The sequence below is a fragment of the Telmatherina bonti genome (assembly GCF_933228915.1).
Source record: "Telmatherina bonti genome assembly, chromosome: 19".
Taxonomy (NCBI): domain Eukaryota; kingdom Metazoa; phylum Chordata; class Actinopteri; order Atheriniformes; family Telmatherinidae; genus Telmatherina; species Telmatherina bonti.
Genome location: NC_136617.1, coordinates 21,946,589 through 21,970,730, shown reverse-complemented (window position 1 = coordinate 21,970,730; position 24,142 = coordinate 21,946,589). Strand labels below are relative to the sequence as shown.

The 24,142-nt window shown below is 39.8% G+C and overlaps 1 protein-coding gene across 1 annotated transcript; it reads right to left on the bottom strand.

Annotated features, from left to right (window-relative positions):
• Positions 1-930: 930 nt before the first annotated feature.
• On the bottom strand, positions 931-17,102 carry poc1bl (POC1 centriolar protein homolog B (Chlamydomonas), like; the record flags this gene model as incomplete). The annotated part of the gene is made up of 11 exons (XM_079259059.1): positions 16,975-17,102; positions 13,821-14,278; positions 10,480-10,649; positions 8,453-8,642; positions 8,164-8,349; positions 7,793-7,910; positions 4,858-5,034; positions 2,833-2,964; positions 2,368-2,478; positions 1,202-1,354; positions 931-1,062 (listed from the first exon to the last, which is right to left on the bottom strand). The coding sequence occupies exons 2-11, from the start codon at positions 14,210-14,212 to the stop codon at positions 931-933; spliced, it is 1,761 nt and encodes a 586-aa protein (XP_079115185.1). The 5' UTR covers positions 14,213-14,278; positions 16,975-17,102.
• Between the last annotated feature and the right edge of the window lie 7,040 nt (positions 17,103-24,142).

Below are 24,142 nucleotides of genomic sequence, written 5' to 3'. Positions count from 1 at the left end.
CCAGCGATGTTTCGCTTTCAGCATTCAAAACGCTCTAAATAAATCTGACATCTAGCGACACATTTCATTTTGGCACACAGACGAGTTTTTCAGGATGACAGGTTTTCAAAGGCAGAGTGACAGATGTGTTTACAGGCTATTCTTAATTTTACACAGCAGGAAAGACGAGATTACAACATTCCTGTCGACTCACTGAGCTCTCTGGGGCACAAATGCATTTAGTTCAAAAGCTTAATGAATTCTTCAAGTCTTGCTCGGGCAGAATTCTGTCATGAATCTGGCGCCACAGACAAGAAACAGAATTTTTTTAAAAAGTGGTGCGGTATGACCACAGAACTCTGTTTTCCTCTCACACGAAGGAGCCTTTTAGGAAGTAACCTGTTAAGAGGCAAAATGCTGCCGACCTTCCATTCCTAGCACTTCTTTTAGCAGCCAACTTTTTACATGATTTTTGACAACTATACAAACAAGCAATAAGATTCAATAATAATAATAACTCATATTAATTGCACATGAAGGTAACATTCTGTGGTGCAACATGATTCTGCAGTTGGTCTTCAAACAAGCTGTGATCTTGTTCAAGGCACTTCGTTGTGTTGGAGGACAATTTAATCATAAACACTGCTTTTGATTCAGGTTTGCCATGTGCTTCATTTCAGCTTCAGAGGCACTTGGATAAAAGCAACAGCTGGTTTTCTGAAAAGCACCAGTCAAACCTTATCTTGCTATTGTCACCCACTGCAATCTGGACTTATTCACATGGGTATAAAAGCCTCGTATGGGGCAAATCACTGGCTTCAATCCCAATTCAAATTTACTGCAGACTTGGGATGGGAGGAAATAAGGTACAGCGGTGAAAAACATCCACTGTTGTAACTACAAGAGAGTCACAGAAGGTCACTTAAATCTTCCTGCCACAGTTCCACTTTTCTACCACTCAAACTTCCACAGCTGGTTTCTGTCGTCCGGGTTGCAGCGCCTCATCTGCGTGTCTGTGCGACCCTCGGCTGTGCGGTAGGCTGTCACGCACATGTCTGAGTGAGGATGATAGATGGTACCATCCTGATGGGATTACAAGGAAAATTCCAGATTAGATTTTGAGGAAAAAGCCACTCTGCGGAATAACGTCTGTATAAATGTGTGTGAGAGCGAGCGAGGGAGAGAGAATGAGAGACTGCTTGTGCTGAAATGAGTCTCTCACCTCTCTGAACTCCCAGATGATGCTGGGAGGCTTGAGTTCTTTGTCACGAGGGCAGTGCCTCATCCCGATGGAGGTCTGGCCTTCCAGGACTTCGGCACACAGCTCTGTCACCGAGTTGAAGCGGATCTCCTTCTGAGAAGTGTACTCAAAGTACTGGAGCAGAAGACAGACCAAGTTATGCAGCTGTTTTTTCTCTACTTATATATACATATAGATATTTAAAATTCTTCTTCTTGGGTATTTTGTGTAAAAATCAGCCCAATAGGAGAGATAAAACAACAGCAAGAAATGAATAATTGAGGTTTTACATTTCTTTCTTCTAGGGTGACGCGAGGTGTGTTTTTCTATTCCTCTGCTGAGGGATCATGTCCTGGTTAAGCCAGCATTGGACGGTGTGTCTGTGTGTGTTGTGTGACAAGGGAGCTCATCAGTGAAGACAAGGGCTTGGCCCTCTCAATCAAGCAGACGTGAAGACAAACCCAACTCTTCCACTCGGGTGTAATTTCAACAAACTGGCATAGAGGGACAAAAGCTGAAACGCTCCCCGGGCTACCTGTTAAACGAGGGTCAGGTAATCAATCTTCATACTTTCCCGTCCTCCTCTTCACATCTCATGCATCTTTCAGGCGCATCGAGGCCTGCAATGGTCATTTCCGATAAAAGACTCACTCATGACCGCTGTCTGTGGCTTCAGACTTATTTACCCAGGCTGTGACACGCATTCTGCCTGCAAGGCTCATGTATCTTTTAAATGGAAGGTGGTTTTTATGTGGGGCAGGGCAGAGGGGGGGTAGCAGGGTAGTAAAGGGCCTACGGGTTTTTGTTTCACAGGGGAGCTATTCAAACATTGATTTTCAGAAACACATGGAGCTTTTTTTGTGACCAGCGGACACCTGATGCAGCGGAACAAGCAGACATATCACGCAGGTTGAAGCTCTGCAGACTTCTGCTTCTTGTGTGACTGATAATAAATAGATGTTCTTGCAGACAAATAATAAGCAGAGTTTACAGGAAATCACATTAAAATTGTCTGTGATTGCAAAGGATGTTTTTCTTTATTCTTTTTTTTATTTGGATTTAAGGACAAAATCCCAATTTCCCATTGGGCCAAGAGCATGACAGAGATGGAGAGGAGTAAAATACATGAAGCAAAATGCTTTACGTACCTGATTGCCTCCCTGGCCATGGCAGCCAAACAGAGAAAGGTGGGCGCCAGTGGGATTGTGATCTGGAGCGTTATAATCAAGACACTCAGACTGGATCCCTGAGTTTCTCACCTAGTAAGAGAACAACACATTGTATCATTACAGAAGCGTTAAAAGGCATCGACTCAAGCATGGAATCTTCAATCTTACTTTTGATCTTTGCCTCACACAGAGCAGTACACGGCTACATTTATTGTTTGCCTTTACTGCCAACAAGTTTCCAACACTTTTAAAAATAGACCACAAGAGATTTTAGATAATGCCATCAATCCTTTGGGAGTATTATTTTCTCCTCACACACAATAGTAACGGGAAATGTATGTATTCTAGGATGCAGTACTGAGCCAAGCGAACTCTGATCACATCAACGTCAAGCTTAAAAAACAAACAGGAAAAAATGATGATATCAGATAAGTTGACACTCACAGCTCCATGCCAGCCTTCCCTGTCCTCGGGCACATGCAGGTCAGGGTAGATGTTCTTCAGATACCAGTCGAAGCTGTTGCACTTCAGCTTCTGCCTCAGCAGCAGCCGCTCTGAGATGTCCCCATACGTCTCCTGGAAAGCACATGGGTGTTAAAGCTACTGACAAGCGGAGTGGAAAACACTGATTATCTCATTGCAAAGACCTATTAAAGGTTTAGCATAGACGAGACAGCTTCGCCATTGTTGCAGGTAAAGTAGAGGAGGCAGAAAAAAATGGATAATCAAACAAAATGAATGTGTTTGACTGAACCAAAGAGCAGAACATAAAGCTTTCTAATGGATTAGTTTAGCTTCTGGAGCTGAAATGATTCCAAAGTAAATGAAAATGATCTGGTTACATAGTTTAAATTAAAATGTTGAGCAAGACTAATTTGACTTCATCCCAGGAGAAGGGATCAGGATCACTTTTGTCTCCACAAAGTTATATCAGCCCATGAATACCAGCTACTGCAGTTTAAGTTGCAGGAAACATTAATGCTGGCTGGTGTGCACACGCTGAACCCTGTGAAACATGAAAACTATTCACGATGGACATTTTAATATAAGAAATAAGCCAAGGAGAAATGAAAGAAAGTCACCTGATATGATGACCCAAATTTTTGTTCCCATTATGCTGGTGGCAGGATGCGTTCTTTAAAGGCCTCTAACAGCTGAAACAATGCCTCCAGCCAAGCAGCAAAATGTGTGTGAAAATGTTTAGAAGATCATGGAAAGATATTAAGATGCTCTGGTGACACTTACAAGTAGTTAAAATGTCTGGGTTGTTTAGAATAAGCACATATTTTACGCTTCCACCGGTGATGGAGAGAATGGTCGAATGGATTAATGGCCTTTTTTATTACTACTCCTAAAAGACAAACAGTCTCATCATTGATGCAAACATTAACATCCCGGATGGCTTCGTCACGCCATATAAAATATAAACAAACCAGCAAGTGTGCACTAAGGTGTGGGACCACACCTAAAAAAAACCATTTAAGGGTTCCGCATACTCACACACCTTCATCTTCTGCATTGTCTGAGAGACGAATGAACAAAAGTCACTGATATGCACGAGCTATTTCGGTTACAAACTAGTTCCTAAACAAGTGTGTCAAGATCACCATACTGCTGGAACAAAAAGTAACGTAATAACTAATTACCCATTCATTTTTTAAATAGCTAAGTCATAGTCAGGGTTGTGGGGGACTGAAGCCTATCCCAGCAATTAGCGGGCGAGGGGAAGGGTGCACCCTGGAGAGGTCACCGGTCTAGTGCAGGAAACTACAAATAAAACAAACACCAAAAACAGGAAAGTGAGCTTTAATTGTATTCTAATGGGAAAAAACTCTCTTAAATCCACCTGAAAGTAATGTGAAGTATTTGTCCTTGTGTTTATGTCTACATTATAGCACCATAAAAGTCCAGTTTTCTTCCCCAACATCACAGTATAAGCATCTGAAAACAGCAGCTTTGGAACCGCAGAGCAGATCTGGCAGTGCTGTGTTAAATCTCCCTGAACCGGGTAATTTATTGTTTGATCAAAGATCCTTGTCATTAATTATGTAATTTTTCTGATAGGTGTAACCGAGATACATGAATTTTTTATGGCACCCAACGCTGAGACCCGAGAGGGACAGCACACACAGACATCACACAGACCCGCACATGCCCTCTCAGACACACATATACTTAGGCCTGACCCAGTGAGGCAGACAGTGTGAGATCATGTGTTGACATCCAGACAGGTGAATTATATCATATGAAACATCCTAATCTAACGTCAAGGTTAAACTTGCTCTCAATATCACATTAACTGTGACTGCAAGGTTTAACTGATCGTCACTTCATGGCTTTGGCTTAGCACTGCCGACGGAATAACAAGCAACCAATCGACTGGACGAATATAACGCAGGAAACATCAACAGCACAATAATATGTGTAGCTAAACACGCTGGGAAAAAAAAGGCTTTGCAAGCGTCATACCTTTCTGGCAGGAGGGTTCCTGTTGTAGAAGTGTTGCTTGTAAGAGTCCATCCAAACTTCTGCAGCTCGAACCGTATTCTGGAGGAAGTTGGGCCGTGCATAAGGAGCCTTTTTTGGGAAAACATGGCCCACATGTGAGCAGGGATGGATCTCTAGACTGCCTCCACACTGCCATACCTGTGGATGCCACACACACAACATCACCACAAAAAACAATCTCTTTTTTTTTTTTTTCTTACTGGTGTATTGCACCCCAAAACAAGAGTGAGTAATCTGTTCATACAATGCATTTACACTTTGGATACAACAAGGTTAAATAATGTTGCTGTCCTCTCAGTGGAGGCTGCGACACTCATAAACAGTGTGCACATTAACAAGTAATCAGCAGGGATACAGACAAAGGGTCTTCATAAATCTGGAGCGTTTTCAGTGGTAGATCTTATATAAACATATGTCACCACAGCAAGTGTGCCCTTCAACTTGATTAAATTTATAGAATTCAAAAATGCATAGGCAACCTAGGAAACATGAGGGATGATATGCACACTTTAGAAATAATAGAGAATGATGGGCTGCTGTTTGATGAACATATTTAATCTGTCAACAACTGTGTAAAAACATGTCAGTGGTAGGGTAAAAGTTGTGTGTATATGTTTTGTAGATGAAAACACAAAAAAAAGACACTTATTGGGACTTTTTGCTATACATCATGAAGTTCTCAATAGTCTGGTATATATCTGGTGTTTTAGTTCTGTTTTGCAGTGAAAAAAAACACGATGCTGCAGCGTGAAATTTCCTGCTGAATTAGATGGAAACGATTGTCTTGTAAAGGCTGCCGAGCTGAAGACGTGATGATAACTTTTGCTTTGTAAATAAAACTACTCTTGGCCAATCATGAAGAAAGTTCTTTTTTTTCCTCTGTAGTTTGATACAACAAATCACAGCTGTGGACTCTGAACACCAAGCTGATTGGTTCTCAAGGATTCTACCAGAAAGCATCTGTTTACACAACAATAACATTTGAATGAGGATCAATAATTTAACATAAGCCATTGGTTCAGGATTTAGGGTTATATATATTATTTACATTTGATAATATTTGATATATATTGAAAATATTTTAGCCAATGGCTGCTTGAATTAAATTAATTGGGAACCATCTACGTCAGTCATAACGGAAGTCCATATTTGACAGATGGGGTTGTGTCGTAAATCGTTAGGAAGTAAGTTGTGGTTTTTTTCTGCTGTTTATTCTTATTTCTGGCTGCACGGTGGCGCAGTGGTTAGCACTGTGGCCTCACAGCAAGAGGGTCACTGGTTCAATCCTTGGCTGGGGAGGGGTTTGGTCAGTGGCCTTTCTGTGTGGAGTATGCATGTTCTCCCCATGCATGTGTGGGTTCTCTCCAGGTACTCTGGCTTCCTCCCACCATCCAAAGACATGCATGATAGGTTAATTGATTACTCTAAATTGCCCATAGGAATGAGTGTGAGCGTGAGTGGTTGTTTGTCTCTCTGTGTGGCCCTGCGATGGACTGTCAAGCTGTCCAGGGTGTACCCTGCCTGTCGCCCAAAGCCAGCAGGGATAGGCTCCAGCTTCCCCATGACCCTGAATTGGATTAAGTGGTTCAGAAAATGAATGATTATTCTTATTGCTATTTGTTTTTGCATATTTTAAAGAAACCAAATTGTTGACATGATCTGAGAAATAAAGCATCTATGTTCTGCAGAGGATTCTTGCCTCTGCAGTTCGATACTGAGTGCATTGTCCTTAACAAGCAGGTTACCAGGTCCCTTCTTGTTTCTATTTATGGTCTATCATTTTTATTTAGTCAAAGGGACTACTTTCTGTAATCTGTCATGAACATTTATTTATTTGTCTAAGTCCTACTTATTGTAGATAAAAAAAATTAAAAAAAAACATTTTACAGCAGGTATTGGGTGAGAGGCAGGGTACACCCTGGACAGGTCACTGCAAAGTGGCATGGCGGTTAAAGCTGTTTCCTCACAATAAGACAGTTCCCAGTTCAAGCCTCAGCTTTTGTGAGGAGAGACTCTTTGCTGCATGTGTGAACATGAATGGCTGTTTGTGTTTCTGTGTCGGCCTTGTAATGGACTGGTAACTTGTTCAGGCTGTACCCCACCTTTTGCCTTGTAGCCGCTGGGATAGGCTCCACCCCCTTATGACCCTGCCTTGGATTATGTGACATACATACTTTCCCAATTAAAGAACAACTGGGTAAGAAAACTTTTAAAAGTAATAACCTTGGTGATGGTTTTCGTTTGGTTTTACACAAAAATACAGCAGCATGTTGTCTCACTTTTTAAGTTCTAATTACAAAGAAAAAAATACCAGACAGTGTTTTCCATCGTCGGTCAACAGTCAACTTCATAGTGCAGCAACATGTTTTAGCGCTGCAAAGCGAACCTGAAAACCAGTTAGATGTAAAGCAAAAAGTCCCCATCCATTCATGTTGCCAATTCACAATGCCACAAACAGTCGGAAATCTGCCAGTTTTATTGACGCAAACAAGTTAGAAGCAACCCCAAGATTACAAGGTATTAGTTAATATCGGTTTAGATGCCATGCTTGACTGTGATCTGACACTTACATGTGTGTCTCTAACACTACACACTGACTGGTCCCTTCAGAACTATGAAGTGGGGGCTTACACTGTGAATGCATATTTAATCTGGTAATGACATGCCAATAAATTGTAATTCACTGATCACACAGTCTGCTCTTTATCACAGTGACAGGCAAGCTGAGTGAATGGATGCGCTGTCAGGGTACAGCGGATTTGGCAACATACAAGAGTCAGATTAGTCACTATTTCCCAATATTTTTAAAAGCTGTGCTTTAGTCGTAGCTTGGTAAGTAGCACAGTGGGAGATAAACAGAGGCTTTACTCTGTGATCCTCACTGAACTGAACTGACCCTGAATGAGAGCTCCAGGTTTTCTCCTCCCCACACCTCCATGCCCATGTCATATGTGCCAAGATATTCAAAGTAGGCTTTGCTCACAGCAAATAATCCGCCTGCCATAGTAGGAGACCTGTAGGGACACAGGAATAAGAACTGGATATCATTATAGGAACGTTGAGAAAACAGGAAAGAAAGTGTAATGAAGATAAGTCACCCAGTGACCGAGTGTAATAAATTATGTAATAATATTTGGTAATATGACAAATTAGCAGCGGCATTATTGGTGTATTAAAGTATTGAAAGCAGATCTCCATGTTGGTATGTGCCAATCTGATAAAGGGATCTCTCATGCAATCAGCCTTTGAGGAGGATCATACTCGTACCTGATGGGGTCAATGCGAGACTTGCGCCTCCTGCGTTCCACTTCAGGGACAGAGTGCCACTGAAAGGTCAGCCTCCAGTCAAATCCTCCAATCATGGGTTCATCTGTTTGCATGTAAAACTCAAAGGTGTTCCAGTCAATGGTGTCGATCACAGGGCACACTATGGTGCTAGCATTCTCACCAATTCTGAACACAAAGCAGAAAAAAAAGGTCAAAGGGGGCAAAGAAACTTGTTAGTTTAAGGACCTCTTGAAGCTTTTTACTCCAGTTCATTGTCAGACTTACTCACCTTTCCAACAGCGGCTCAATCCAGCCAGGGACACACTCACAGTGGCAATCCAGGAATGTCAGCACGTCACCCGTTGCATAGGTGGCACCAATGAGACGTGCCCGTACCAGCCCTTCCCTTTTGTTTGTGCGAATGAGCCGCACGCGTTGCAGGTTACTGATGTATTCAGCTAGCTGGGATTTCAGGTAGCCTAGTATACACAAACACACACAGACGGACAAAACACCTTTAATCCACTTCCTTAAAAAGTTATTATGAAGGGATTTAGAAAAAAAAAAACCAACATAGTCTGTTTTATTATTCATATCTTAATTCATTTTATTGCAACTTCAAGTTGAATGTTTGTTCACTATTACAGTTGTGCTCATATTTATTCAATAAAGAAGGGAAAAAAAACAGCTGCCTGTAAAATAAGCTAAAACTGACTAAAGTAATAATAAATAAAAATTTTATGAAAATCATTACATTATTTTCTAATTCTGGTTCAGTAAAAATATTTCTTTTTAAAAAGTAAACAAATAAGATCATTTATTACATATTACTCATATCATACATATCACTCATAAACTAATATTTTGTTGAACAATCCTTTAATGTTTCCGCTACAGTCAGGTGTTTTCTGTTCCTCCCAGTCAGACTTCTGCACCTGTTGACAGATATTTTGTCCGACTGTTCAACAGAAAAGAGCTCTAATTTGTCCAGAACCAATTTGTTTGTTTTCTTTCTTCAACTCAGTTAAATAAAAAAACAGTGTCTTATATTACTAAATTTATCATTTTAATTTTTAGTTATTGTTTCTTTTTACATCTCCAGTTATTTGAGTGACTGTTGTAAATTCAGCCTTTTCTTTAATGAAAGGGTATGAATACATATGAGCACAACTGTAAGTAGTAATGTGTTAGGAAAAAAAAAAAAAAAGACAGACTGATGATTTAAACTTATTACTTGTAAAACTCTCTGTTTGTTGTAAAACCAATCATCTGTTTGCAAGCCAAGAAGACTTTAAGTTACATCCATCAGCACTGATTCCGGACCACCTTCTCTGTGCAGATCAATGGTTTTGGACATATTAGCACCCACAGTTTATTACTGGAGGTCTGGAAACTTTTAAAGGTTGAGGTCAAAGGATGCTCGTCCCTGCTGAACTGTCAGTGTTTTCAGTCTGTTTGCAGTAACCTTTCTGGTTCGGGAGTGGCGTGTCTAGCATTCCATTTGCTAACAGTGGTTAGAGGAGAGGAAATGATGTAATAGCAGCTAGTGTAATGTCTCTAATACGCACAGACTAGACTGGTTTGGTCTTTATACTAATTCCATTACAACACGCAGGTCACTCCTACAGTATATCCAGTTTCTGAGAGCTAGTATCATTCTCAGAATTAGCACAAGTCTGCTGAAGGCACACATTCCACTGATGAAAACTGTCTGATGTGGTTGAGAGCTTTCTGAGAGCCAGTGAGCTCATTCTTAGTTGAGACTATTTTGTCACACATGGTTATTCCAGAGGTCAGGAATGCTCGTGCTGAAAAATCCAAACCGGAGCACACACATGCTGACTCAAGAACAAAGTCAGTTCTAGCCCTTCTTTTGTCTTCTCCTCATGAAACGGGTTGGAAATAAGAAACTGCCATCAAACACAAACCCCATATTTGCACAAGCGTGAAACCTAAGAATGAGGCAAGCAGGGACTGGAGCGAAGACCCACAAAAGGGCTGCTCCTTTCTTACACTGACTGCAGAAGACTGAAATATCAACATTTTCAGAGCCGCTGTGTTTTCTCCTCATTCTCACTTAAGACCTGTGTCCTGACTTATGTCACAAAATGTTTTTCTGATTACTTTTGGAAATTATTGACTGTATTTACTCAGTAGACAGCAACTTAAAATATAGCAGTTTTTATTAACTGATTCTTTATAGTTTATTTATTTTGTTTCCCCGGCTCTGAACAGCATCATTTACTTTTAAAGACATAAAATATGCCATGTTTTTGTGTTTGTGTGAGTGTGTGTGTGTGTGTGTGTGTTTGAAACCTCGGTCACTGTAGTCATCAATTAGGATGATCTCTTTCAACAGGATGGCAGGCGTGGTCTCCAGCACACTGTGAATAGTCCTCAACAGTGTGGACCAGGCCTCGTTGTAGAAAGCTATGATCACAGATGTAGTAGGTAAACGTCGGTAGTCGAACTTCTTATTCCGGCATCTGAGGTATGCATGTGTGTTTACGTGGGTGGAGGAAGAGGCAAAGTTGACATAGGCATTAGTATACATGTTCAGTACATATTTACAAAAAAAACTCCAAAGATGTAAATTAACTCGTTCAAGCGCGAGCATATGTCTTCAAATGGTTGTAGAGGATGGAGCTGCTCGTGTGGCAGGCAGGGATGCCTGGTCTCGATCCAGATGGCAATCATTACAACAATAAAGTGCTGCGGAAATATGGATGGGGGTGGGAGGCTATCACACCAATGAGCAACATACCACAGCAATGCTCTGAGAAAGGCCACAAAAATGAGCGCAAACAGGGATAAAAGAGCCCAAACAGAGGCCACAAAATAGAATGAAAATAGAAAAAAATGAAGGTTTTAATTATAAATGTCAGGAAATTAGAAAAAAAAATGTGTTTGGGGTTTTTTCTGATAGTATATTATGGTATAGGAGTCGCAGCACAGGCAAAGATTTAAACAAGGAAGCTAAATAGTCAAGTACTCACTAATCCAATTAGACACTTAGGAACTATCAATTGTTCACTAGTTTTAACAAACCAGATCAATGGAATGAAAGGCAGTTGTAATCCTATTGCTGAAGGCAATTAGCTGAATAAACATAAATAATCATATATACTAGAAGTCTCTATTGCTGATGGTCATCATGCTTAAAAGTCAACCAATGGCAAGAGTATCATTCACAAGCACAGCACATGTGGAGTGATCTTTTAAAACGCTGCAAAAAATGAATGAAAACATTGTCATTTGCTGCTGTTAAGAGCTTTGCCACAGGGTGAAAAAGTAGATTTCCTAGCCAAAAGAAAGCCCTGTTAAGGAAAGAATGAAACAATGCAGTGGGCAACCAATTTCTTGAAATATCACATCACATCTAAGAAGACATCATTCTGTTATCAGAGTCTGGCAAATTTAGCCTTTTTTGTCTCTTTTAAAATACTGTTGGATTAGATTTACATAGCACACAGCTGTGTCAAGTCCTCTTGAAAACAAGCAAATATCATCTCAGGTGAGCACATACATTTATTCATGATTCAGTGGAATTAATATTTTATTATTATTGTTATTGCCATGTCAGTTCCCATTTCCTTATTTACAATGTGAATCAAAACAAGAAGTGGAAGCCTGGCAAATCTTACTAATTGACCAAAACAGTTATGTTTGGTAGCAAGTTCACCATGTAGGACCATGTAGGACAGCTAGTTAGTCATCGCTGGTATCAGTTAATAATGCAGCGAACAGTAATTTGAGCAAAGACAAGACAGTGATGTATGTTTGGCTGATTAAATCAACACAAATTAACCGAAATACAGATCGATAGTAAATTTAATTTGAATGGGAAATTTGGAAATTCTGTCAAATTAAGTCAGATTTTAAACTTAAAAATGGAGAAACTTAACCAACTTCATCACAAAATCCACTCGGGTTCCCCATATATGAGTGGATAAACTTGTGGTAGCACATTATCTGCACTTTGGTCTCAAATGAAGTAATATTTATCTTCTACTTGTAAATTTAGTGACATTGTGCTTACATTGTTATAAACAAAGTAAATGAGCAAACACACCAGGTTTTCTTATGTCTATGACATATGACATTGGCATATGATCAAGTTGAGTTCGTTCGACACCACTCCCAGCAATGACATTGGCCTTTTGAGGTAAATTCATCACACCACTGGTCAGTTTAACGTCTTTCTATGCACCATTGTGAATTTTAAAGTTGGCACTGCTTTAGAAACAAGACCCAAACCAGTGGCTACTTTCAGAGAACATTACAGCTGCTAACAACTGAATTTAATTCCAAATAGCATTAATTCCTCATGTTTATAACAAAGTTCCATGAAAATCATCTAAAGGAAGTTATTATCAGTTCTGGAGACCTGATGCATTGTGGGGATGCACATCAGCCAATGTCTATGTAGGCTAAGGAAGGGGGAGAAGGAAGTGCACAGCAACGGGTTTATCACTGTTCACATCAGGTAGTAACAACATATACACACATCAAATTAACTAAATGCATTTTCTCAAAGCATTAACAGGCTCGAAGTCAAACAGAAACTTAAACCTGCCTCAAACACCCTGCTGACAGGAAAGGGAATTTAATATTCATTCACCAATATCTGGCTTTGTGTAATATTAACCCATGATCTCTGACAATCATTCACACTACAGGTATTCAGTTGTGGTAAAAGTCATCGTGTAATCCACTAAATTTGACAAGATTGTTTCTCACAAATAAAGCCAAGGGATCTGCCGTCTTCTGTCATTTACATTACTTAGACTCTAATGATAGTGTCACTTCTACAGATTGACTTTTAGCCAATTTTTTGACGTTAACAACTACCCATTTGGCGACAGGCACCACTGTCATAGCCTGTCAGATAGCCAGTGTATTTAAAAGCAGAAGCCGTTCACTGTTATATTGTGTTTGTTTTCCACAAAGCAGAGTCACTGTGATAGTCATGTAATGCTATCACAGTGGGACCTGATAAGGATATCTCCTGTTTCAACACCGTCTTGGAATAAACTCAGGGTGTGACTTTCAACCCTCCACACAGTTTCCTAACGCTGACAGGGAGCTCAAAATATCTCTGCAGTTTGCTGTACAGTCACTTCCATTTATCACTGTTTCACCTACGGGAGGTTATCAGTGTTGAAACGTGGGGAAGTTAAACTTCCATGTGAGAACAAATCCACCCCTAACACATCTGTTATTTACCGGTGCACTTCAGGACAAATAAAAGATGGTCTCCATTCGATGCAGTGACGGCCCTTCTACATCTACATCTGGGCTTCGTTAGAACAGGAGCCAGGAAAGGATAAGTGAAAAGCGGAAGAGGAAACTACTAATAAAAGACATCACACAGTGTTTTATCACAGGGGCTGAGCTGAGAATAGCTGTGGATGGAATGAATCTATTCAGGCAGAGAGCTGCTTTCATCAGCTTTAATAAATCATGCGACGCATCCCAAGAGCTTCGGTCCTTGTTTCTGTCAGACGAAGACCTGCTCCATTGAAGACTTCAGCTTAATCTCCATTTAGTAGTCAAGTTTTTGGCAAAACATCTGCTTCAGGCTACATCTGAGGTCATGCATTTGTGTGAAACTCGGATAAAGCAATGAAAAAGAAAGCACTGATTGGCCAACTCACTCGTGCATCCTGTGGTCCTGGATGTGTCGATGGAGGGAGATTTTGTCACTGACATAGATATTGATAGCATAGCGCTCCACAGACTCGTGCTCCTGTTTCTTCTCTTCGGGGCTGAGGTTAAGGTGAGTGGCCCGACCCCACTCCCCCAAAGCACTGTTGTCTGGAGATGCTTTCACATAGAGGGGCCTGGCCAACTGGCCGTCTATCCCGCTCTTCTCTACAGAGAGCTGCCTTGCGAAGTGATTGTGCTCTTCGTCGTCTTCCTGCACAGAGGAGGAGGAGGAGAAGGGGAAAGAGGAGCGCTCTATCAGAAGATAGCCCAGCCACAGCAGCCACAGCAGGAAGCCAGCCTTGGCTAGCACGCCTAGTTTTCGAGAAAAGCGCCCCCTCATGATGGGAAGTGCCACGGAGGCACCGCGTCGGGCCAAGTTTCAGGGTGCCCCACGGGACACAGGCATCTAAAAGAAACAAACAAAAGAACCGATTAAAAATCAAACAGAATTAAAAATAATTAGTCATATGTCAGAGAGCAGTGATGAAGAACCAAATTCAGATGGTCTCTAACAAAAAATCCAATCAAAGGAGTCAATAATTACAACTGTTATTAACTAAGCAAATTGGTAAAAACTCGTTTACGTGTCAAATCAGTTTGTTGTGTCACTTAAACCCAGACAAGACTGTGTCTGCCTCTTAATGCACGAGGATGCTGCTCCACTAGACCAGACCAGAGGTAATAAACACAGAAATAAAAATGCAATTGTGTGTTCAGGACTGCATTAAGATGCTCATTAAATACAAATTGCACAGATGGATGAGGCTCAATTATGGCTCAGAATTCAGCAACATGCTGAATAAACTGACAGCGTGATAAACTGTGGTGGGATGTGCCGTTTGTTCGACTAATGACGTTTGATAAGACAGAAAAACACTGCTGTGATGCATTTTCTTTTCCACCACTTTCCCATACAGAGTTTGTATTCAAATCATTCACACTTAATAAGCATTTTCCCTCCGGATATCATTGAAACGCCTCCTAATTCTCACATGTACATCAGCACTGTAAAGCAAAACCTGAATGGCTTTAGGCCTGTTTGGAAAAACTTCATATATATATATTTTTACCTTTTACAATCAGGTTTTGGCAAAAGCTATAATAACAACCTGAAATCACACATTATGTTCGGCTTCTGTCATTTTCCCATCTTATAATCAGCCCTCTTGTTGGCTGAAACGCAACCCAACAAACAGGTTTGCACAACTTCTTTACATCAAGCGTGTGCATGAATAAAAAGCAGGATTTCATCAGCTCTAATCAAGGCTTTTGTTTAAATTGGTATTCAGCAGAACACTGTGCCTTTTTTAAGAAATCTTTTCTATTAAGCCCAAATTAAAGGTTGCCAAAAATATTTGCACAAGGATTAATTCCATTTCACTCATAAAAAAAAAACAAACTGTGGATTAGCTCAAGTTTTCTGACACACAAAGACAGCAATGCAGACATTCACGTCTGACAGATAAGCTTAACGTGCCAAACTTTAAAGAAGCGTTGCGGTAAAAACAGACCACTTAGCCATGTTGACACTGAACTGAATGTAATCACATAATTGCGTTGCATTAATATTAGAGCAGGTTACTATTTACAGTTGCGCCTGCCACTGCCAGACAAGCTTCCTCCCTGCCCTCCTAAACTGAGATCCAGTGATGATTTCAATGAAAAAAGAAATCTGGGAACAATTTGTACTCAGACAAAAACCTGAAATATCAAATAAAAAAATATGTGTAAGAATGCCGCACAAGAGTCTACAGAGCTATGATGTGATGTCAAACAAAATCTAATTTTCCCTGTGAGCCCTTCAAAGAGGCAGTGCAGCCTTTTCATTCTGATCTGGGCTCCAGCCAGAGGACTCTGGACTCCTGAGGTTTCAAAATGGAGACGCCTGCAGACAAAACCCTCTTTTATTGGCCATCCATCACACCTTCTACACTCTCTGAATCTGATAGCCATACTGGGAAGCTTATTGGAATGGGCAGAAGGGGAGGGGGGGAGGCAAAGATGAAGTTTTAATCCTGACGAGGATGTAAAGACTAACATTTACATTGGCTAAAATCTCTGGCACAAATTCCCACGACGAGCAACATTGCTCAGCAATTTATGTTGTGTGCAGAGGGAACTAATTTAAAGCTTGATTTTTGGGGTCAGCACAGAGGTTTGCAACATCCCACACCTTGTAGTCCCCCACACTTCTTCTTGGCTCGCCTGGAATGAACAGTATTTCATGCATACACTGCACGGCTCATTTATTTGTCAGTCAGTCAAGGGAGAAGGATAAATGGCTGTGAAGGGTGCCATATCCACATCCAAGCACCAGAGGAACAGGTTGCACAAACAGCAGTTGACAAAGCAAAGCAACCGGCTTTCCCCATCAGCAGCCAAACAGGTCTTACTGAGCACAAAGTGTTTTAAACAAGCCAGTCTGATATGTGAAGACAGACATTTTCCCCTTTATTAAAAATGAATCCTGTGTTGTCAAAGAGAGTTTAAACAAATGCTACTTCCTTTTTCTCTTTTCACTTGAGCAAACTGGATAACCAAAGTGCTTCTCTTAGTTTTCCTCCTCCTCGCTAAGGCCTGACTGATCAGCTGATCCAACTTTGCTTTTAGCTTCTGCATTTGTTTTAAGAGGAGTAAGGTGTCTTGTGGGAAACGGAGACGCTGCAGAGAGAAGAGCGACTGTCTCCAGCAGCACAGCTCAGCAACAGGTCTGCAGGTCTGCCAAACTAAATGCATGTTGGGCTCGTTAACTGTCTCACGGTCCCGACAGAGAGGGCGAAAGATTTGGCTGATCTCTCGATAGAAGTCGCTCCAAATATGCAGATGAGCGCAGCCGCGAGGCGGAAGCAAAGCAACAAATCTTAACTTTCTTAACTTGTTCGCGGCTTATTGTTTTGTTTGTTTGTTTGTTTCTCTGTTTGATAGTGAGCGTTAAAGTTCATCTTTTTGATTTACTTCGTAGACATTTAACTGAGAAATTATCGTCTACAAAAAAAATCTGACGTTAACAGACAACCGTAATGGTAAGAAGAAAAAGAAGTATATGTTTTTTTTGTGGGGTGGAAGAGGAAAAGAAAAGACGTGGTTAGCTGGTGAGTTTACCTCCTTCACAAGTTACATGTCTCAGAGTTTCGTCGGGTTGCTGCGTCCGTTGTCTGTCACCCTGACTGCGGCCGTATTCCAGTGAAACCGCTGGCTTGCAGATGTCAGCATACCCACATCCTCTCCTCCGGACTGGGCTCCTGACCTGTGTTAGAGAAACGTCAAAAATACACACTGCTTCCGGTTTGACCTGTCAATATAAGACCACGAGACGAGTTCAATGTAGAAATGTGTCACCTCGGACAGTGAGTCACCATCATAGACTATACGGTCTATGGTCACCATACAGATGTGTCAAAGCAACCACATTTATTCTGCTTAGGACTGAGGTGCCCAGACAGAAAGAGAGACAAAAAAAAATGATGACAAAACATTTAATTGGGTTTCTTTCCTTCTTTCTTTCATCACTGTGGTCGTTCTTTTTTGTTTCACATTTAATTGTATATTTTTTTTGTCATTAACCACCTCTTTTTTCTATCACTTTCTATGGTTTATTCATGTAAGTTTAAAATAATTTTTCGGTTTTGTCTCTTATGATGATTTTACATCACAATTTGATGTCTCGGTTTGGCCAAATTGTGACTCATATTACTTTGTGTTTTATATACTAGTCAGTTTTCCTGTTTCTAAAGGTAATCTCTGTATCTTTTACAGGGAATTTACATCTTTGCAGTCACTGTGCCTTCATAAATATTATTCTGAGTATTATATGCCCTGTTACACAATTTGTTACTTTTTATATAACTTCCTTTTGTGATTTCTTCAAACTAACTTCCTCCATAAAAGGGATAAAACGTTGTCTGTTCACTACTTCCGGTGTTGGTATCTAACTCCAGCTAACTTGATGTTAGCCTGTTAGCCTTTAGGGGTGTTCAAAATTTAACTTTTGTTCGTCTATTTGTTGATACACGACCTTTGATGTACCAAAAGCTATGTTATATTGAAATTTATTCCCAAAGTTGATGAAGTAAGACAAACTTTTTGACATGTTTTTAGAGAAATTTTCCAAATTTTAAAAACTTTGCAAATATAATTTTTTTTTTTTTACCAGAAAATAATTAAATTGAGTTACCGTGAATATGCATTGCTTTGAAAGCACGATCTACATTTTCCTCGTTGTATCTTTAACTGTATAACTTTATTGTCCTTTAGGTAATTTCATCATAGTTTTTATCAAAACTGTAATTTACTAAATAAAATGTGCATTTTTCAACTATAGTCTGTTCAAAGTTAATAACATGACCTGAATGTCATTTGGCCACTGTAAAAGGTGCCATAGACTCTTGTGATCATGTAAAAATTTTCTTATTTCCTGTCCTTTGCAGTCCCCTGGCCTGTAGTTTGGTCACATATCCTGTAGCTTCATTTGATTTTGTCCCACATTCAGACATCAGCCTTAGTTTTCTAATTTTACAAGAATGCTGCAAGTACATATTTGCACACTATATAAATGATTTATGCACACACACATGCACAGTCTTTCTCTTTATGTGTTTGCCATTATAGGCTTGGTTTGTTTTCCGAGGCTCCATGTCCTGCTCATGCCGGACCACACTTGCCTAGAGTGTGCAATGCACCAGAGTGGCCTGTTGTTAGGCAGACACCTGCACAACTTGGTAACTTGCCAATATCTTTGAGTCCTTCATCTCTTTCCTTTTCCTTTCCCTCCCTCTTTTTTGCCCTTCCCCCTTGATACCTCTCTTTGTGCGGCTGAGGTGCCTCATCTAGTCCTCCAAAGGCCCCAGTTCAATAATAGCAATCTGGTGCTTTTACAATTACAAGGAGGGCTCTTGCATAGGTTGTATAGGTACTTGTATACATTTCCACTTTTCCCCTATTCAGACTCGTATTTGTTTAATGGATGCAACTTGCCTTACTTTACAATTCATTCTGAGGTGTGAAAAGCATCCTTATAAATTTAAAATCCAGTAAAATACACTTTCAGTGAAAGAGGGCTGCAGGCTTGAACGTGTTTTAACTTTTATTTGATTTTTGTTCATGCAAGTAGCAAAATGTGCTAAAATTTTCACAAAATATGCATGTCTTCTTCAAATATAGTGAAATCCAAAATAATCATTTTGTATTAGTAAATCCCAGTGACATCTGCAGGTTCTAAATATGGTGGTATTAGGCTAATTCATGTTATTGACGTCACCCACAGTTGTACTCAGCTCAGCTTGCATTGGACAGTTCTAAAGAGCTAGTGCCAAGCTGATTTGTAGACTTGCAATGTTCAGTATTTGACCAGTTATTGGCTGAAGAATCAATTTAAAGAGTACCAGTAAAGAGCACCATCTAGTGACAGTAGAGAAAACAACCAGTGTAATAAAATAAGTGTTACAGTTAATAACAGTCTGATCGAAACTGGCTTGAGAGCTGAATGGGTGGATGCATCAAACAGCAGTTTAAATCTCTCTGTAGCTAAATGGACCCAAACTGATGTATCGAAAAAGTTCCTGGTTGCGCTCTCAAGTCACACCAAAATGATCCCAACAACATGAAGTTAAATTGAGTCTAATAGAGAATAGTGCACTCACCTTTTCTTTCAGACATTTGATGAGGAGTCTATAATCTCTCTGGAAGAAAGGTTTATATACTCAGCTGAAAGATATATGTGACAGGAATTCAGCACTTTGTGAGACACTGGACTCTGTTTTCCAGGAATGGTCCTCAGTTGACTTGAATGAGCTATTTAACCTCTAAAATTAGAAGATGAGAGATTCATGCTGAGTTTATTGACTGTAGACTTATAAAGAGCTGCTCAATGGTGAATCAAGCAATAGGCCTGGACATTTGCCATCCTCTGTGCTTGATGTTCATTTACTTGACTCATGCGACAAATCGTAATGAGAGGAGGTCATATTGTGAGTTCAGACTCCTTTTAATAAAATGAAGATGGATTCTGGCCCACACTCTCGCTTGGCTTATTAGCTCCTCGTAGAGCTGAAGACGCAATGACCCTCAGCTAGAAGGAGACAACATGGTTCTCAATTAGTGACTCGGACGGTGAAGCTAGGCTTCTTTTTTGCCCTTGCACACAAAAGAGTTTTTTTTTTACACATGGCATTCAGATGTTGTGCATTGAGCCACATGGGCCTAAAGTGAGGGGTGAAAGTCCTCTTCAGCTATGCAACATGATGATCACAGCAATAGTTAAAAATTTACGTTGCCTTCCTTCCAGAGCTCTGTAAGTCTGCAGTCTCTTTTGCTTGTGGGTGTACACTCTAGGCTGAGGAACACAGTGAAAGAGGAAGAGAAAAAAATCAAGAAAAACATTCAAGCAACTGAGAAAATGGCACATTTGGAATTCATGGCCAGAAGTCCAAGTATTACATAGGTAATAAAACTAAATCTTCTGGTCAGACTCTTTGTTGAACCAACGTTTTTATCTTTCAAGGACAGTAGTGCAAAGCTTTTACAGCTTTTGGACTGTTTGATGAACACACACAGATATGACAACTGGCACTCCCCTTTTGACTGCTCACCACAGATCTACCTAAGCGTGTGTGCGACTACATTCTGTCTCAATAAGTGTAGTACAATCTAATGTGTTTTGGAAAATGAATATGATGTGTTTTTTATTGTATTGTAATGTTTAGTGAGTGAATGAGCTTCTCCCCCTTTAAATCCTTCAGAGGAACTCAGACAAAATCCTTTAAATGGAACAATACAAACAGTGCTGTGTCACAAAATGACACTGTTTGGCAGACCTGTTTTTGGTGTATTTTCATGTGCATAGGTTTCTCATATAAGAGTCAACAGTAATTTATTAAACCAACATTAGTGCAAACTCTTCTGCATAACTGTGTTATACTGGGGTGTTTGCAAGTTTGCACCATGTATTAAGTATAATTCTATCAAAAAGCATGAAGGTTGCTTTCATCTTGTGCTCACTGCTTTTCAGTGCTTTTGCAGAAGATTTGTGCTTTTTGGGAAGGCATTTACAAAATATTGTGGCTTGGAAATGTTGTACATGTGAGTCAAAGTAGTGTTTTATTTGCATTAAAATTATATTATGTTATGTTATGTTATGTTATGTTATGTTATGTTATGTTATGTTATTATATTATATTATATTATATTATATTATATTATATTATATTATATTATATTATATTATATTATATTATATTATATTATATTATATTATATTATATTATATTATATTATATTATATTATATTATATTTTCACTTATGCATAAAGAAAAATCACACCAGTAGGAAAATAAAGTGAATAATGGCTGGATTCCAATTCAGTTCAGGACTCACTCATTGTGCTTGGATTCAACATTAACTGTACTAGTGACATTTATGCTTTATAGCCAAAAGTTAAATTATTTGCAGTGACAAAGCACTGTTAAGGAGGCCAAAAGAAAATATTTGGCGAACATCATTGAATCTAATCGCCAAAACCCACATGTATTATTCAGAACTACTGATTCAGTTCTATATGCCCCACAACCTGTTAGCTTGGAGGCATCTTCTGAGACTTGCATTAGCTTCCTGCACTTTTTTTTATTGATGAGGTTACTACAGCAAGGACTCTCATCTCTGCACTTGCATCTGACCCCTCTGTCTCTGTTCCTTGCTCTGCGGCTCTTGAGAAATGTGAGCAGGTATACTTATCATTTTGGGAAGAGTTAATTGGTCAGATTAAGCCATCGGGTTCTCTCAATGATGTCGTTCCTCCTGGTCTTCTATAAAAGGTCTTTCCTAGGGCTGACAGTTCTTGCAATTATAAACAGTAGTTTGTCATCTGGAGTTGTCCCATTAAGTTTCTAAACATGCTCTTGTCCAGCCCCCACTTAAAAAAACCTGGCCTGGATAGCAGCGTGCTGGCCCACTTCAGACCTATCTCAAGGCTGCGTTTTAGTTCTAAAATTTTAGAAAAAGTTGTCTATACTCAACTCAATCTGTTTTTAGAGGAACATGATGTTCTGGAAGTGTTTCAGTCTGGTTTTAAAACATTACACAGCACTGAGTCAGCTTTGATAAAAGTATTTAATGACATCCTCTTGGCAAATGACTCTGGTGAATATACTGTTCTTATTTTATTGGACTTGACAGCTGCATTCGACACCATAGATCACAACACTTTAATGGCTCGGTTATGCCAGCTTTTGGGTGTCTGTGGTACTGCTTTGGAGTGGTTGTTGTTTTGTTGTGTTATTTATTTGGATTTGGTCTGTTTTATTCTGTTTTTATTTTGACTGATTGTGTACAGCACTTTGTTTTAACTCTGTTTGTTTTAAAGGGCTTTATGAATAAAGTTGAGTTGAGTTGAGTTGAGTTGAGTTGAGTTGAGTTGAGTTGAGTTGAGTTAAACTATTCACAACCACATTTCCAAAGAAGGTATTACATCACTTTTTCTTCCAATGACAGTATAAGTACAAACCAGTTATTGCAGTTTTTGATGTTTTTTTTCTGTTCAGTTTAAGATCAAGCTGAAAACCTTCCTTTTCCATGATTCTTATAGTTAGGATATGAGCATCTCCTGAGTTGGAGTCTGCATGTACGGGACCCAACTGTCCAGGTTATGCTCTTTGCTCTTATAGTTATGGGTAGTCTAGCCAACCTCTACTTATGTAGCAATGGGGACGTCACCTGATGCACTGAGAAGTACCTCGCTCTATTTCTCTAAAATATTAATGTATAAATATATGACAATATTGCCGTCTCTAACTTATTTCTCCTTTTTTCTGCAGGTCTTCCTGAATAAGTGCAATTGTACTTGTTGATCTGTCTTTCCTGTCATCTCCACCCAAACCAGTCGAGGCAGATGGCTGCCCTCCCTGAGCCGGGTTCTGCCGGAGGTTTTCTTCCTGTTAAAGGGGAGTTTTATCCTTCCCACTGTCGCCTCGTGCATGCTCAGGATGAAGGATTGGATCGAAGTCATGACTCGATGCAATCAGTTCGTTTCTATTATAAGATATGTATGAATTGGCTTGAAATAATGTGTATGTTGATTTGTGTATGTAAAGTGCCCTGTGACAACATTGTTGTGAAGCGGAGCTATACAAATAAAGTTGAACTGAACTGAATTCAGGATTTCAGCTCCCCCCAGTCATATCATTGGATGAGAGTTATGAACCACACAAAGACTACAACAGTTAAGCACTTGTTTTTGTTTTTTTTTACTGCAAAGCCATCCTGTTGTCTTTTGTACAGACTTTGTTTTGTCATTGTCTTCCTGAAATATGCAAGACCGTCACTGAAAAGACATCATTGCACATCTGAATTTGCCAAAAGAAATTTCTGTATTTAGCATAATGTATTTGTACTATTTTAAGGGTTTAAAGGAATTTAAACCAATTGCATGATCTTTTATTGTAATTTTTACAGAACTTCAGCTCATTTGCTAATTTACTTGTTAAGGAGCTCTTGACAAACTAGTGATGATCTAAAAGCAGTGAAGTGTGTTTTTAGATCTTTTAGTAAATTTTTGTTTGTTTTTGTTTAGTTTTGCTCTGTTTTGTTTTAGTTTTTGTTCATTAAGTTCCTGGTCATTAGCATTATTGCTGTTAGAGTCAATGAATGTGCTCTGACTGTATGCTGATGTGTTCACAAGAACTGAGAACATTTGATGGACTGTGACTTTGTGTGTGCTGATTTTTTTTTATCGTAGTTTGTATTTTGGATGACCAAGACTGCAAGACAGGGAGCCATTCACTTGATTGTGCAACTGAAGGGGAACTGGAGGAAAGCATATCATAAGGATTACAGACTGAGGGAAGAGGAAGAATAGCAGGAAGATGGACAGGAGAGAGCGGTAGAAAGAGAGGAGAAAATTGGGGGGGGGGGGGGGGGGGGGGTTATTCTGTGTTGTCCGTGTGCCAATCAGCCCACTCAGCAGTCATCCCTCGCCAGCTAAGAGTCTCAGTGGGAGTGTCTCAAAGGCAAACACACTCTAACACACAAACACACACATTCAGAGTCCCCCCTCCCTCACTTTTTGCCAATTTCTCAACCAGCACCAGACTTTTCAGGCCTGTCCCTCAGTCACCTAGGCAACCAATCACTTTCAGTCCAATATGCATCTAACTTGTTTGTTGCACTTCTACCTCACATTTGGAGATGATAAGGTGGTGAGAAGTAGAAGGAAAGGGGGCAAAAGGGAATGAAAAGAGTAAAAAAAAATGTTAAAAAGCAGCAGAGGAAGGTGGTATG